This window comes from Centruroides vittatus, unplaced genomic scaffold, assembly GCF_030686945.1.
Source record: "Centruroides vittatus isolate TY-2023 unplaced genomic scaffold, ASM3068694v2 contig_2939, whole genome shotgun sequence".
Lineage (NCBI taxonomy): Eukaryota > Metazoa > Arthropoda > Arachnida > Scorpiones > Buthidae > Centruroides > Centruroides vittatus.
In genome coordinates this window covers 7,541-22,079 of record NW_027121866.1, presented here as the reverse complement: position 1 = coordinate 22,079, position 14,539 = coordinate 7,541, and the positions used below count along the sequence as shown (strand labels likewise).

General features: G+C 36.4%; 1 protein-coding gene and 4 non-coding genes across 5 annotated transcripts; 2 read left to right on the top strand and 3 right to left on the bottom strand.

Annotated features, from left to right (window-relative positions):
* Positions 1–4,717: 4,717 nt before the first annotated feature.
* Positions 4,718–4,790, bottom strand: TRNAV-CAC (transfer RNA valine (anticodon CAC)). Its single transcript has one exon. It is a non-coding gene; the product is annotated as a tRNA-Val (tRNA).
* Positions 4,791–5,229: 439 nt separating this feature from the next.
* On the top strand, positions 5,230–5,302 carry TRNAV-UAC (transfer RNA valine (anticodon UAC)). The gene has a single exon. It is a non-coding gene; the product is annotated as a tRNA-Val (tRNA).
* Positions 5,303–5,614: 312 nt separating this feature from the next.
* Positions 5,615–6,436, bottom strand: LOC136972494 (uncharacterized). The gene has a single exon (XM_067267086.1). It carries the CDS (start codon positions 6,434–6,436, stop codon positions 5,615–5,617), a length of 822 nt encoding a protein of 273 aa, XP_067123187.1.
* Positions 6,437–9,754: 3,318 nt separating this feature from the next.
* On the bottom strand, positions 9,755–9,827 carry TRNAV-CAC (transfer RNA valine (anticodon CAC)). The gene has a single exon. It is a non-coding gene; the product is annotated as a tRNA-Val (tRNA).
* A 1,341-nt stretch (positions 9,828–11,168) lies between these two features.
* Positions 11,169–11,241, top strand: TRNAV-UAC (transfer RNA valine (anticodon UAC)). The gene has a single exon. It is a non-coding gene; the product is annotated as a tRNA-Val (tRNA).
* The last annotated feature ends 3,298 nt before the right edge of the window (positions 11,242–14,539 follow it).

The following is a 14,539-nucleotide window of genomic DNA, read 5'->3' as shown; positions in this document are numbered from 1 at the left end:
TTTTGCAATTTCAACTTGCTAATAATAAAATGTTTAATTATTTTAATTCAATTTTTTAGTTTGGCGATTGGTGGTGATGCAAATGACTTAACAATACAGTCAAACCTGTTTTTATGCGGGGGATAGGGACCGCATTAAAAAAAACGCATTAAAAAAAATCTCACGAAACTTCACGAATGGCTGTAAATAATAGTTTTCGCAACACAATTAAAAAAATAATTTTTTTATGCGGTCAACAGGGACCGCATAAAAAAAGTCTCACATAGAAAATAACTCAAAACCGTACGAAATAGAATTTATTGACAACAGATGTCAGCACTCGACTGCATCGTCTGGTCTATCGTCTGTTTTACATATTTTTGTCCAGGTGGTGTTTTGTTGACTTAAAAAGTAAATTATTTCATTTTTCGCATATTCATGCAATAATATTACTATAATAAATGCATTTATGCTATAATAAGTTTATTTAGCTATAATAAGTCAACGTGAGACATGACGAATCGCACGAGACTAGTCGCCAACTATACCGCACAAATTAAAAATTCGCATTAAAAAAATCGCACAAATAAAAATCGCACATAAAAAGAGCGCATAAAAACAGGTTTGACTGTATACAAACAATAATCGAATTTGGACACGTGTACTTTTAAAACACTTAAAATTTTATGAAATAATTCATTTTACAGAAGAGGTTTACAAGTTTTTATGGACATTCGTAAATTTTTTAGGTAATCGAAAAATATGTATTATAAATAAATGATATTTTATGGAATAATAAATTAATACAGCCTTAAATGTTTTATATTGTTTTCTGCTCTTATACAATTGACCATAGGATTAATCAACTTATGATTTGTGTATTGTCATTTCGTTTTGTACGCCTTACCTATTCTTGCCGGAAAGCCACCTATCCTTCAACAAATCCAATACTGCACGGTAGGTTTCTTCTCTCCCGTTGTAAGTGCATCAACATTTCAGATACCACATTTGATGCGTCCTGCTATGAGACAAACAGTTCTTTTGCAGACTTGCCCCATCCTGCTTTTAGAAGAGCCCTTGGATCCCGGGACTGTTCGACTACAATTGAAGTCTATACTGACGGGTCTAAGACCAATCAGGGTACCGCTTGTGCATTTGTGGTTTATGTATGCAACAATGAAATTCACCATGACACCTTCCTCTTACACCCAGAGTGCTCAGTGTTTCAAGCCGAAATGTTTGCTGTTTACAAAGCCATCGAATTCTGTAACACAAAGTTTAATAATTGTAATATCTCTATTCTTTCGGATAGCAATGCTACTGTCCAAGTTCTAACCAATAAGGATACTACTCATCCCATTGCAAGAGAGACTTTGTCTTCTGCCAACTAGTCTAGTAACAAATTTTACATCAAATGGATTAAAGGGCACTGTGGCACTCCGGGCAACGAACGTGCAGACATGCTTGCTCGTACAACAACCATGTTCACGGACATCATTCCGGCATACAATCAACTCCCGGTTTCAAGACTAAAAGAACTCCTGTGGCATCAGATAGTGACACTGACTGTTGCCCCATCTGTGGGGTGCGTAACGGGGTTAAACATTATCTGTTATCGTGCCCGATATTGAAATATATAAGACGCGAACTCAAGATCTACATATAAGAAGACAACCTGAGTTAGCCATGTAAGCCAGAATACCTTGTGTCAAGCAAAAAGTACTTTTTTCTTTTTCAAAGAATGGTTAAACTTTATTTCATCAGAACATTAATAAACTAATTATTGTTTTACTGTTTTAGCTTTATTGTATCGCCAAAGACCTTTCATGATCTTCTACTAGCCTACTATGTTCTTTTGTGTTGGTTGCTACACAAATCTGCGTTGTGCCCTCATCCTGGCCTACGTTCTACGGGCGATTTCATCTGTTTTATCTGAGCTCTCTTGAGGAGCTCCTATGTACTTACTGTGTGTAAGTTGTTGCATAAGATCTGTTCAGGGTTTGTCACCTGATCCTCTGTTTATACGCGGATTCTGTTTAGGCTGTTTTACGGTCATTATAATTGTCAAAGACATTGACTCATTTTACTGACATGATTTCTAGTTAATGTATATTTTCGCGTTTTTGTTTTTTTTGTTTTTTTATTTTTTTTTTATTTCATTATCATACACATTGTCGGTTCTATTGCTCAGAATGTAACACCACTGTACTCCATGTCTTTCTACCCCGACTGTGCCTAGCGGTGTCGGGAGAAATAAAGTTTATTTTGTTGTCTGTCTGTACTTAATAAGACTGTTTTGTTTTTTGCTTACAATTTGTGTTCATTTTTAAATATTTTTGGGAGGTTTTGTTAAGGGCAAGAAAACCTAGTCAAAAAATCTATAGTTAAGCCTGTATATACATTATTATTATGGGATGTCTTTCCGATTCCCGAGAACTCTCTGAATCGGGATGAAAAGGGAATGATGAGAATTACATACATTTAATTATGGAAATGTATAGAAATGTTAAACCACTTGTTAAGATAGGATGGATTTAAAGTGTTACAAAAAAAGAGCTTTAGGATTTAGGGTGGCTTTGGAGTTTATCAAGGTTAAGCCCATGTCTTTCTTTCTTATTTAGTAATATTAGGTAAATAATTGTAGTTTGAGTGAGAAAAGAGCTATGATATATGTTATTCACAGTTTATATTGTGTTTAATAATGAGATAGAGATTAAAGTTGAGCCAAAAAGTTAGGTACGGCTTATACAGGAAGATTAAAAGTCAGTAGATTTAGTTTTTGGATTTCAAATATAAACTGTTAGAGAAAAAAAGGCTAAATTTCAACTATTTGGACAACAAAGTAGGCCCGAAAACTTGACTTCATCACGTGACCTCAGAATATTAGCATCAATATATAGTTCTAATAAAGATAAAACGTACAAACTTTTTTATTCCAAAGCTAAAATATTCCTCTAAGTAATGAGTCAATAGGATAATTTTTACTTTTCTGGCTGTTATATACAACAGAGGAAAAGTGTAGCGATCAGTCAAAAAATGATCCCACCCCAAATTTTCATTTTTGAACTCGGGCCACCTCGAAATGTCGAGTTATGCAAAGATTCGGGCTTTTTTCTGTATGTACGAATGTTAGAATGTATGGGAGGCACAATTTCGAAATCGGAGTCGGATGGTTTAACACAGGCGTTATTAACCTTGACATGGTTGAACTAAATCGGTTGGTACACATTCTAACATCCGTTTGCACTTTTCTACGTTTCGAGGCCTTCCGAGTTGAAGAGTAAAAACTTGAAAAAGTCATTTTTTGACCGATCGTCATTCTTTTCCTTCGTTGTAGGCCTATGCTGTATAACAGCCGGGAAAGTAATAATGACGACGATTCTGATTATTATTATTTTTTTTTAAATACAAAATAAACCGATTTAAAAAAATTAAACACTAAAATTTGAACACATCTACTGAATATATAAGTTCACACTTATTGACTCGTTTGATGACGGCATTGGTATTTGGTAAGCGTGTATGAATAAAAATAGTAAATACATTCTTATACAAACAAGTTAATTGAATAAAAAATGTTATATACTGTACATAATATACGAGTATATTGTGTAATATATAAGTATACACATACGTTAAACTAAGTCATGAATGAGAAATATAACATTTAGACTGGTAAAAGATTGCTTATTTTGCCATGTTGATTACTTTATTATTTTTCATCTGTTATAAACTGAATTACTCCTTTCAAAAAAGAAAAAAAGAACAAAACACTAGCAGATGAGCCAAATGTTGCTCACGCAAAAAGTAACGGAGTTTTTCGATAACAAAGATTAAGATATTAAGATTTTGCCAATTTCACCCGTTTTTACTGGGTGCGAAAATTAGGTTTTCTCACTTCGAGTCTAATTAGAGAATGTTTAGATGGGTTTAAAGGAATGTTCGATTTTTCACAAAAATGCAAAATACCGCATCTAAAATAGTACGGTAGAAATGGAGTTCTCCAGGGTAATCCTTAACCCCTCTCTCTTTTTCCCGCGAGAGGAATTTTGAAAAATCCCTTCTTAGTGTACATTGTTATGATGTATCCCAACTGTGTACCAAATTTCAACTCTTAACCGTTTGAACCCTGAGATTATCATTATTATTATTAATGATGAAACGAATATTCGGTTACTATTCGGTATTCGGCCTATTTTTCGCTCGCTATTCGGCCGAATACCGAATACCTAAAAACAAGCGTAAGAAATAACAAAAACACAGTAAATTAATTATTTTGGTATTTAGATTTAATGTTATCGGGTTAGTGTTGTTTGTTTATATTTTTTATAACATATAACCTGCACAAAATAAAAAACAAAATAATATTAGTCTAAGGTGACCAGACGTCCCGGATTTGGGTTGTTAGTCCCGCATTTGGTCATGTAACATTTTCAACATGTTCGCAAGTTGTCAAGAGCATAAAGTTGTCGTTTTCTTTTACTACTAGTAGCCCGGGACGCCCCGTAGTGGTCGTTCTAGCAGCAACGGTGTCATTCCGTGGAATAAATAATAAATTAATTTCAATAACAAATTCCTACTGCAATAATAATATACTGAATTTATTATTAATTTAAATAATAGCTTGGGGCGCCCCTAGAGGCCGTGATCTGCGATAGATAGAAACGTGACTCCAAAGCACTGTCGCATAATGCGGTGGCAAATTTCGATCAAGCAAAGCGACAAAAAACAGCGAAGCGGTGCTTGCCAGGTTTCGAACCAGGGACCTTCCGCGTGTGAAGCGGACGTGATAACCACTACACCACAAGCACTCGTCCGTCTCGACCACGGAACTTTTCTAAGAGCGCTTACATCGTTGCGATAACTTCAAGTGCAGCAGTGAATCCGGAACTTTTCTTACAAAATCCTGATTTCTGAGACAAAGGAAACTCGTTAACTGCGCGAGCACAAGTAGACATGTACGATCCGTTTGTTTTCTATTCGGCAATGGCGATTCCTCGCAGATCCAAATCGCAAAGTCGTTTGCTCGTCTTATTCTTCGGTTACGTGTTTTTCAAACATTAAACTGCTTTGCCGTTATTACAGAAAAACAACCGACGGCTCTTTTCGGATAGCTTTAAACTTCATCGGATAGCCTGAGCCGAAGTTTCGTTCGGCTGGAACTATCCTATCACGTCTGTAGATCTGAACGAGAATAGTTTTGTATAAGATCTCAAAAAGAAAAAACGCCGTTCCGCCGTTCTGTAACAGGTGTCTGTGGTGTAGCGGTTATCACGTCCGCTTTACACGCGGAATGTCCCAGGTTCGATCCCTGGCAGACACACGAGCAGTTTTTATTTCTCCCCTACGACAATCGTGTTTTTATTTTGTTTCCTTCGTCGCTTGTCATTGCTTTTTAACACGTTCGTTTTCTTCCTTCGTAAGTAATCTTTTTTCCTCGTTCTTTTCACATGGTTTTGCCTACGCCTAAAAACGACACGAAAATCCACAAAAAATTCGTGCATACTACGAAAACATACAGTACAGAATGGTTGGTAAGTATAATTGTCAAATATTTAATAAAATGATAAAAATCCTTCTGGAAATAATTTATATATTCTTCTTCTTCTTCTTCTTTTCCTCAGCTTTTCCCACTCTATGTAGGGTCGCTGTTTCTGATGAGTCGCCTCCACTGCTCCCTGTCTTGGGCTGCCTCCACATTCAGATGCTTCCCTCTCAAGTCCTCCGCCACAAGATCCATCCACCGTCTCCGCGGTCGTCCCCGCCTCCTCCTCCCCCTCACTGACATCTGCATAACCCTTCTTCCCACATACTCTTCTTCTCTTCGTACTACATGACCAAACCACTTCAATCTTGCCTCCTGTATCTTTGCTTCTATGTTCGTAACTTTCACAGTCCCCCTCACACATTCATTTCGAATGTGATCCCTTCTCGTAACCCCACACATCCAGCGGAGCATCCTCATCTCCGCCACCTCCATCCTTTTGACATGGGTTTTCCTCAAGCTCACAGTCTCAATAGCATACAGCATAGCTGGTCTCACCACCACCCGATAAACTTTCCCTTTCAACCTAAGCGGCACCCTCTTATCACATAACACACCTGACATATCCCTCCAATTCCTCCAGCCAGCCTGAATCCTGCCTGTCACCTCCTTATCCACACCTCCATCCTCCGCCACAGTTGACCCCAGGTACTTAAAGGTATTGACTTTGCGAAATACGTCTCCCCTCAACTCCAGATCCCTCTCCCGGGCACCATCCACCTTCCCACTACACATATACACTGTTTTACTCCTACTCACCCTCAAGCCTCTCCCTTCCAACGTGCCCAACCACCTTTCCAATTTAACTCTCAGCTCCTCTTTAGTCTCGGCGCACAGAACGATATCATCTGCATACAACATGGTCCAAGGCGACTCTTCTCTGACCCCGTCCATGATCACCTCCATCAGCATGTTAAACAAGAAGGGGCTCAGTGCTGACCCTTGATGTAAACCAACTCCCACCTTGAAGCACCGGGACACTCCAACACAGCTCCTAACCTTTGTGGCCACATCCACAACCTTTGAAAATAATTTATATATATTTTCATATAAAAAATACAAGGAAAGTAACTTTGTTGATGTAAACCTTCTGTGGATAGACGTTCACGATGGAAACACAATTATTGAATATGAAATGTTAAATACACTAATTATTTAATCTAAATCTAACGAATAAAAACGTAAAACCAGAAATTGACAAATATAAATATTGAGTGTCAGGTGACAGCGGAAAGTGGAAAGATTGTTATTATAATTGTGCTAAGAGTCGTCGTTAGTACTAATTAAATATGTACGATCATTATTTATAAAAAAATAATTTCACAAATAACTTGCAACAGGGCCAGTTGAGCATCAGCACAGCAATGTGTCATTACACATAATAATGAATTATATTGTACAAAGCATTCTTCGAATATTACCAAAAAATTCCCTACGTTTTATCACTGCACGTTTGAAACGATCAAAATATAATCTTTAATGTTACAATTGACAGTGAAATTTACAAATTTACTCAAAATACAGTAGGACCCGCTTAACGCTGCCTCGACTAACGCTGATTCGATATAACGCGGCATTTCATTGATTCTTCTATAATACGATTATTTACGTACACGAACCAATCAGCAAAAGGTGGCAATTCGTCGTAGCGCTGTACTTCCCTTAAATTTATGTTTGTTTGGTGCAATTTTGGAAAAAAATTCAACATCGTGAATGCTATAGGAAAAATCAACGTGGATTGGCAAGAATTAACTGATAAATACATGAATGGACTGCGGAAAAAGTTGTGGATGAAGGTATCCAAGAACACTCAACGAAAAGAGCCTATCGCTGTATCGATAGATTAACCAAATTGTCAACCTAATCGATGCAGCAGGAATAGATGTAAAAATGCAAAATATTGAGTTACTTCAGGTTTCTGGTGAGAGCCTTACCAATGACGATCTTCAAGAACTGGTAGAAACGTGTCCGTGTCTCTATCGTCCGTTACACGACCTCTAGGTATCGCGCTCCAGATAATGGACGAGAGACGAAGCGATATCGTCCGGAGTTACGACGATCACCCGTTTGACGTCGAGTGTATGCGACTCCTCCTTGGTATCTTTCGGAAGCACCCGTATTACACGAGGCCAAGACGAGGCGCCATCCTCGGGCTCAGCATGGGCCGAGGGGTGCAACTTCTTCGATATTTTGAAATTATCCATTTTGCAAGAAAATTGAGCGACTGTTGTGAAAACAGAACTCGTGTTAATTAAGAAATATTTCTATTGTAATGTGAGTTGTAAATTTCGAATGCATAAATGATTGTTTAATTCTTTCCAAGTCAGAAATAAATGTTATAATAAACTCTCTATTTACTATATACAATTATTGTGATCCTTTCCATGATTTTAAATGTTCGATAGAAAAATTAGTTTATAAAGAAATTGTAGTGTTTTGTTGACTGTCGCATCACAAAACATCTGCGAGAAAAGAGAAAACGAGACGACAAATGAAATCGAATTATTCTTATTAATTAAGATTCACACGAAATATTGATGTATATACGCATGTAACGTATAAACTATAGCGGGAAATATTTATAGTAGAAGAATCACGCCCCCTAAAACAAAAGATCAACAGAGTTTCATAGAATACAAAACACTTTAAATTGATAACGTGGTTCCGATAAAGTTTTAAGAAATAAAGGCCTGGTAAGAACTTGACAACCAAAAATGTCCCCACGTAACACTTTAAGACGCCCACATTTAGTCAAAATATGTCAGGCATCCACACTTTCGTTCTCAACACAAAAGTTACACAATTCTCTCGTATAATTATTTAAAAACTTCAGTGAATTACACCTAGTTTGTATAAATAAACGCAAAATATTAAGGGAAACATCTTCATTACATAAAGAATTGTCAAACAAGTGACATTTAAATCCTTATACCAACAATTATATACGCTATTATTTATTTTTTCATTTATATTGTATATAAAATTATCAAAAATGTTAACGAGGAGAAGAGACCAGTCCATTAAATTCAAATCATTATTAATATAAGATTAATACCATGATTATTACAGGTATCAATAAAATAACGTGTCTAGTCTATAGACTTTTTTTAAGTATAAATTTCAGACAGACTTTTCTCAGACGATAATCATCAAGATCGGAAATTCTGCTGGTGTTGTTTGGGAGCATCTGTCAGTGCCGTGTCTTCGTTACTTATTTCTTTTTTATAGGTAAGCAATTTGCTTTCTTTTTTTTCTGTTGATTGTTTTATTTTTATTTATAGGTTTTTTTTTGTATTTTATGGACAGATGCTCCCAAACTTTAACTAGTTATTACATTTTATTTTTAAACCTTAAGTTATATGCAAATTGTCATTTATTTAATTTACTATTGTAATAATATATAATTTTTGTTTGTGATCTTATGTTAATTGTATCTAAGTGTTTTGTTTTTTGGGAGATAGTTTTGCTCCCGGCATCGAGGAGTTTATCCCGTATGTTTAATAAATAAAATAAAATAAATAAATAAATATAGGGAGTAAGGAAAGATTTAAAGTAGACTACTTGTTAATTTTCATTTTGCTTTATTAATACCATTAAAAAATTAATAATGAAAATATCCGTTTTCTCTGAAGGAGCCGATTAATTCTTACTTGAAACCACTGTCACCAATTGTAATATTTTCTTATCACAAAGTTAAAAAGTACTTAAATCTACAAATCGCGTAGTCTAAACTTACTTAAATAATCGCTGCAAACGAAGCAAAACTAGGGAAAACACTCGCAATAAATAATCGCTCGAGTCAACAATAGATCCTCTCTCAACAACGAGAAAATTTCATTGTTGCGTAGCGACTAAATTTAATGATAAAAATTTCGGATTTCGTGGCGTATTTCGTGATTTCCGTGCCTCTATTTGTAAAGCGAGTGATTTTGTCGGGTCATTGCAAGAGTTCGTATCGAGCCTTTTACTTGTCCTCATAGACACGAGTCATTATCAATTTACATGAAAAACACTATGACATTAATTCAAATTTTAAAAATTATGTATGGTTCCATGTATAGAAAAATTACTAAACATAATCTATATTTTATTGATACTTTATTTTCCCATTGGAAACAATTTCTTCTTTGTTCTACTGGAAACACGTGATCTGCGATGCACAGAAACGTGACTAAAAAGCACAGTCGTATTATGCGGTGCGCATTTCGATTGACAAAAGAAAATCGAAGCTGTGCTTGCCAGGTTTCGAACCTGGGACCTTCCGCGTGTGAAGCGGACGTGATAACCACTACACCACAAGCACTCGATCGTTTCCACCACGGAACTTTTCTAAGAGCACTTAAATCGTTGTGATAACTTCAAGTGCAGCAGCGAATCCGGATCTTTTCTTACAAATTTCTTACAAAATCCGCGGTTAACGAGTTTCCATGACAAAGGAAACTCGTTAACCGCGCGAGCACGAGTAGACACGTACGATCCATTTGTTTTCTATTCGGCAATGGCGATTCCTCGCAGATCTAACTTGCAAAGTCGTTTGCTCGTCTTATTCTTCGGTTACGTGTTTTTCAAACACCAAACTGCTTCGTCGTTATTACAGAAAAATAACCGACGGCTCTTTTCGGATAGCTTTAAACTTCATCGGATAGCCTTAGCCGAAGTTTCGTTCGGCTGGAACTATCCTATCACGTCTGTAGAGCTGAACGAAAAAAAAATAGTTTTGTACAAGATCTCAAAAAGAAGAAACGCCGTTCTGCCGTTCTGTGGCAGATGTCTGTGGTGTAGCAATTATCACCTCCGCTTTAGGGCTGTTTCACACTGTCACCGACTGGTCCGACCCGCCCGATCCTATAATCGGACCGACTAGTAGTAAAAGAATTCACACTGAGTACGATTATGTCGGTGGCCGACTCGTAAGGACCAATCGGAACGCGTCTTACAGATCAGAACACTAGCCAATCGTGGTAAGTTTTTCAATTTAAACAGAAAACATGGCCGTTTTTGAAAGGTTGTCGTGTGTTCGCGGCCTGACGACACCATTTTAGCATTTTTAATGTCGCTTTCTCTTGTAAATGAAATGTATTATGGTGAATTAAAGTAATTCGTTTTGTTAATATCGATAAGTGCCTGCGTATTTCTTAATAAAGTTGTTCTTAAACGAAGCAAATAGACGGAAATAAAAAATCGTTCGTAACTTTTAAACGGTTGATCGTAAGTAATATTTTTTTAATACCAATCGATTCAGCGTATCAAATTACATTTAGATATGTCTACGTCTATTCGTTAATATGAAGTTTATGACTATTTTTTAGCTGGATACCTTTCGCTTTACTCTAACCAATTATTTTTTTCAATGTCGCCTTTATAATCGGCTCGCCGAATATCATAAAGCCATGGATATTTTCTGACTTCGTTTATTAAAGCTTCCGAGAAACTTTACCTTCCGCCATTTTCTAACTTCGGATAAATCTAAACTCTGATTGGTATAGCTTCGAAGCTCTCATTGGCTGTAGCTCACCGACTGCTCCGACGCGACTACAAATATTTAACTTTTTAAATCTGTCCAACTGGAACGACCAGTCGGTCGACGACTGCTGTTGCCATGGCAATACGACTAGGAGCGGACCGGTCTGCCGTTCTGTGGCAGATGTCTGTGGTGTAGCGGTTATCACGTCCGCTTTACACGCGGAAGGTCCCAGGTTCGATTCCTGGCAGACACAAACTTTTTCGACAGCCTCAAGAGAAAATCTTTGTTCGACGCAGGCGATGATAGCGGTTCGGTCGTCTTATTTCCGTTTGAACTCTTCTTTTATCAGTTCGTTTAACAGGTAATAACTGGCTCGGTGCGGAGCCGTTGCTGCTGCAGTTTCGAGAGCGTTGTTTCCTAAATGGGTGGGACATTTCGACCGGGCATCTCACATTAGACCGTAACTGTGAAATCCCTGTCGCACTGTTCACGAACGCACAAGTTCATCTTCTCCACCTCGAAATGCGAAAACTTCCACGGAGCTAGAACTTTCATGATCATTTCTCCGAGGTGATGTTTATCGATTTATTTCAACACGTTTAGAGATGTCTAGGTGAAACGCTGTTTATCATTCTGATAAATGCAAATACCACGGGTGACACGCGATCTTTTTTTGTTACAAATTACGTTGCAGCTTTTTCCCTTAAACTATTCTCTCTCTTTATGCTGCAAAAATCATTTCCACGCCGTGTTTTAGAAATTTTGAAATTGCTGGCGTACAGAGTGAGTAACACAAGAAAAATCAGATTGATAAAGTTGATCGGTGCATTTCTTTCGTTCCACCAACATCCTAACGCAGCTGGTACGAAGGACCGCAAGCCGCACTCGCATTTAATGTTATTAATGAATATCTCAAATATGTTTGTAATAATATTTATTAAAACATTTTACAAATTTTTAAAATATTAAAATATCTATTATTAAGATTATTAAAAAATAAACTAATTTAAAGAAATAGGCTTCAACGAAATTACGAAGAAATTTCGAAAGGATAATTAATTAAACTTGTATCTGAGTAAATCTCTTCGCCACGACAATTCGCTACTGATAATTTATCGTACAGTTCGTTGTCTGAATTGGTGCCATACAAATGATGGTCTTCTATAGATTTTTCTTCGTTAATCGACGTGTCGACCACGAACGATTAAACGTACTTCGACACATCGCCGTGTTTTGCCTTGTCCTGCTTAGGGATATTTCCTGGATACGCTTTAAACGTTGAATAGTATTTCGTATTGTTTCTTTTATCACCGTGACGTTTTATCGCCATTCGTCGTAAATATTATTGACATAATCAGGATGATAAATGACATTATCTTCTGAAAAGTTGTCTTCGTCAATGAGCAAAAGCAAAAGCGAAGTTCGTCAATCGGTGAGATTTCGTCATGCCTTGGAAATAATTTTATACACAAATCACTCGAGTTGTTGTCCGAGTGGTCCACGTCTGAACATTCCTTCGAGTATTTCTCATCTCCAGATCCAAGATATTCCTTTGAAGATTGTATTAGGCTCGAGTCGGCTTGTCTGAGATCCATTTCACACTCGACTTCTTCCGGTAACATTTTTGGGTGCGAAATGTCCGTAGTTGTATGTCTAATAGTTACTTTTGGCGGCTTCGTTTAATCTTCGAATCTGACTTTTGCCGAATGTTCGGGAAAGATAAATTCTTCTTCCACTTGTGTTTCTTTATCGTGTTTATATTTATTTGGACGAGAACGATTATCTGCCGATAAAGCGAGTTTTTCGTGAGTACTAAGAAGTGGTATCAGAAAATCCTTTTTGGCTTCTAACACAGCTAGAATTCTTTTCTTTGCAGGCGGAAATGCGCGATTTATTATTTCAATTTCATCTTCCTGATCGTACCATTGAATTACTTTTATTATAACAATTGTGATGACGCAAACCGCTAGAAATGTTGCGGAGAAAGTAGTGATGTAGGAAAATATTTTAGGTTTGTCGATCCAGGAAAATTTGAAGTTGAAATCCTTTTTGTCGATTCTAAAGCTTGTATAATTAACGTTTACAGGTGTTTTGTGTTTTAGTGTTCTATATTTATCATCTTTCTTTTCATAATGTTTCTGGATATCGAATGTCGAGTAGTGTTCGTTCTGTGTGTGATGAGAATTTTCAATGATGATTTTGTTGAAAATCTTTTCGTGTAAAGTCTCGGTTGTTTTAGTATCCAGCTTGTCCGGTCTACTCAATCCATATCTTTTGTATAATTGTTTCAAAATTTCCCATTTTCGCCTGGCTTTTGCATACGTTTCATTCGATGTTCTGTGTGGTGTGTTTTGAGTGTCGTTTTGTTAATAGGCCCACCATAGAATTTAGAGAAAAGTTTTCTCAACACAGAAGGCATTTCGTGTGGATGTCGTCTTTTCTTCTTTGCTTCTCCATTCCATCGATAATTACTGTCCCTGGCTTGAAAGTAGATTTGTTTTGAAGTTTCTTTCGATGATTTTGACCTAGTCCGGTAATTCGTGATGAAATTTCTGATTTCATTCTGTTTCTCGGATGGAATCGAAGCTTCTGCATTCTGCAATTCCTCCGCTGGGTAATTATGGTCATATTCGAGTAATGAAATTCCTCTTGAATTAGCTGATAATTCGAAAAATTTCAATATAAACAGATAAATTACGAATATCTTCAGAATTTTACACTTTATCATTTATTTTAGAAAAATATCGCCTGCAATCGCTTGGCAAATAGCAACAATAGTGAAACTAATAATATTGAAAGATTAATTGTTATCGTAACAATAAACAATTTTTATATTTCGTAAAATTAATAAATATCGTATGACTAAGTTATAATTTTACAAATTTGATTCTTGATAAAAATATAAAGCAATATAGCACTACTAAATTAGTTTATACGCGGGTGGCTTATGTAAATTATGAAATTATAATGTTTGAATTGAGAGAAACGTCACACCATTAAATTCTATAACCACATACACGTGACACTATAAAAACGGAAATTGAGACACAAATTATTAAATTTGTATTTATGTATTTAAATATGTATTTCGGTCGATTACTCGGTGGTTGCGATAACAAAGCTTACTACAGTAAAAAGTGGTAAAACCACTGAATACTGATCGTGAGTTCGTTCTTTTCCAATTGGCTGTCTACTTGGAGCTTTTTGGTGTTTCTTCACGTTTGTAACAACTAAATAGTGGATCGACAGTTAAGCGACCGTCGCCTAGTATCACGTTGCTCTATACCAATACCAATACCAATTTAATATAATAAAACTGATTGGTGTTACACCAGACTTTTTTAACATTACGCGAGTTGAAATGATTTCGTTTTTGCGTCAGTCTCAGAAAGCATGTGGCTATAGAATTTAATGTTATGACGTATTAGCGATATTGGACATTAGCTGTAGTATGATATTTTTGGAAAAGAATGTTCATTTAGATGAAAAATGAATCAATATGAATCTGTCGACATTCACAGCTAAAGTTTATCTATGCCAATTGACAGAAC

Bases quoted from the DNA above. Each gene is read 5' to 3' on its own strand.
- LOC136972494 (XM_067267086.1), bottom strand. From the start codon at position 6,436: ATGCTGATGGAGGTGATCATGGACGGGGTCAGAGAAGAGTCGCCTTGG.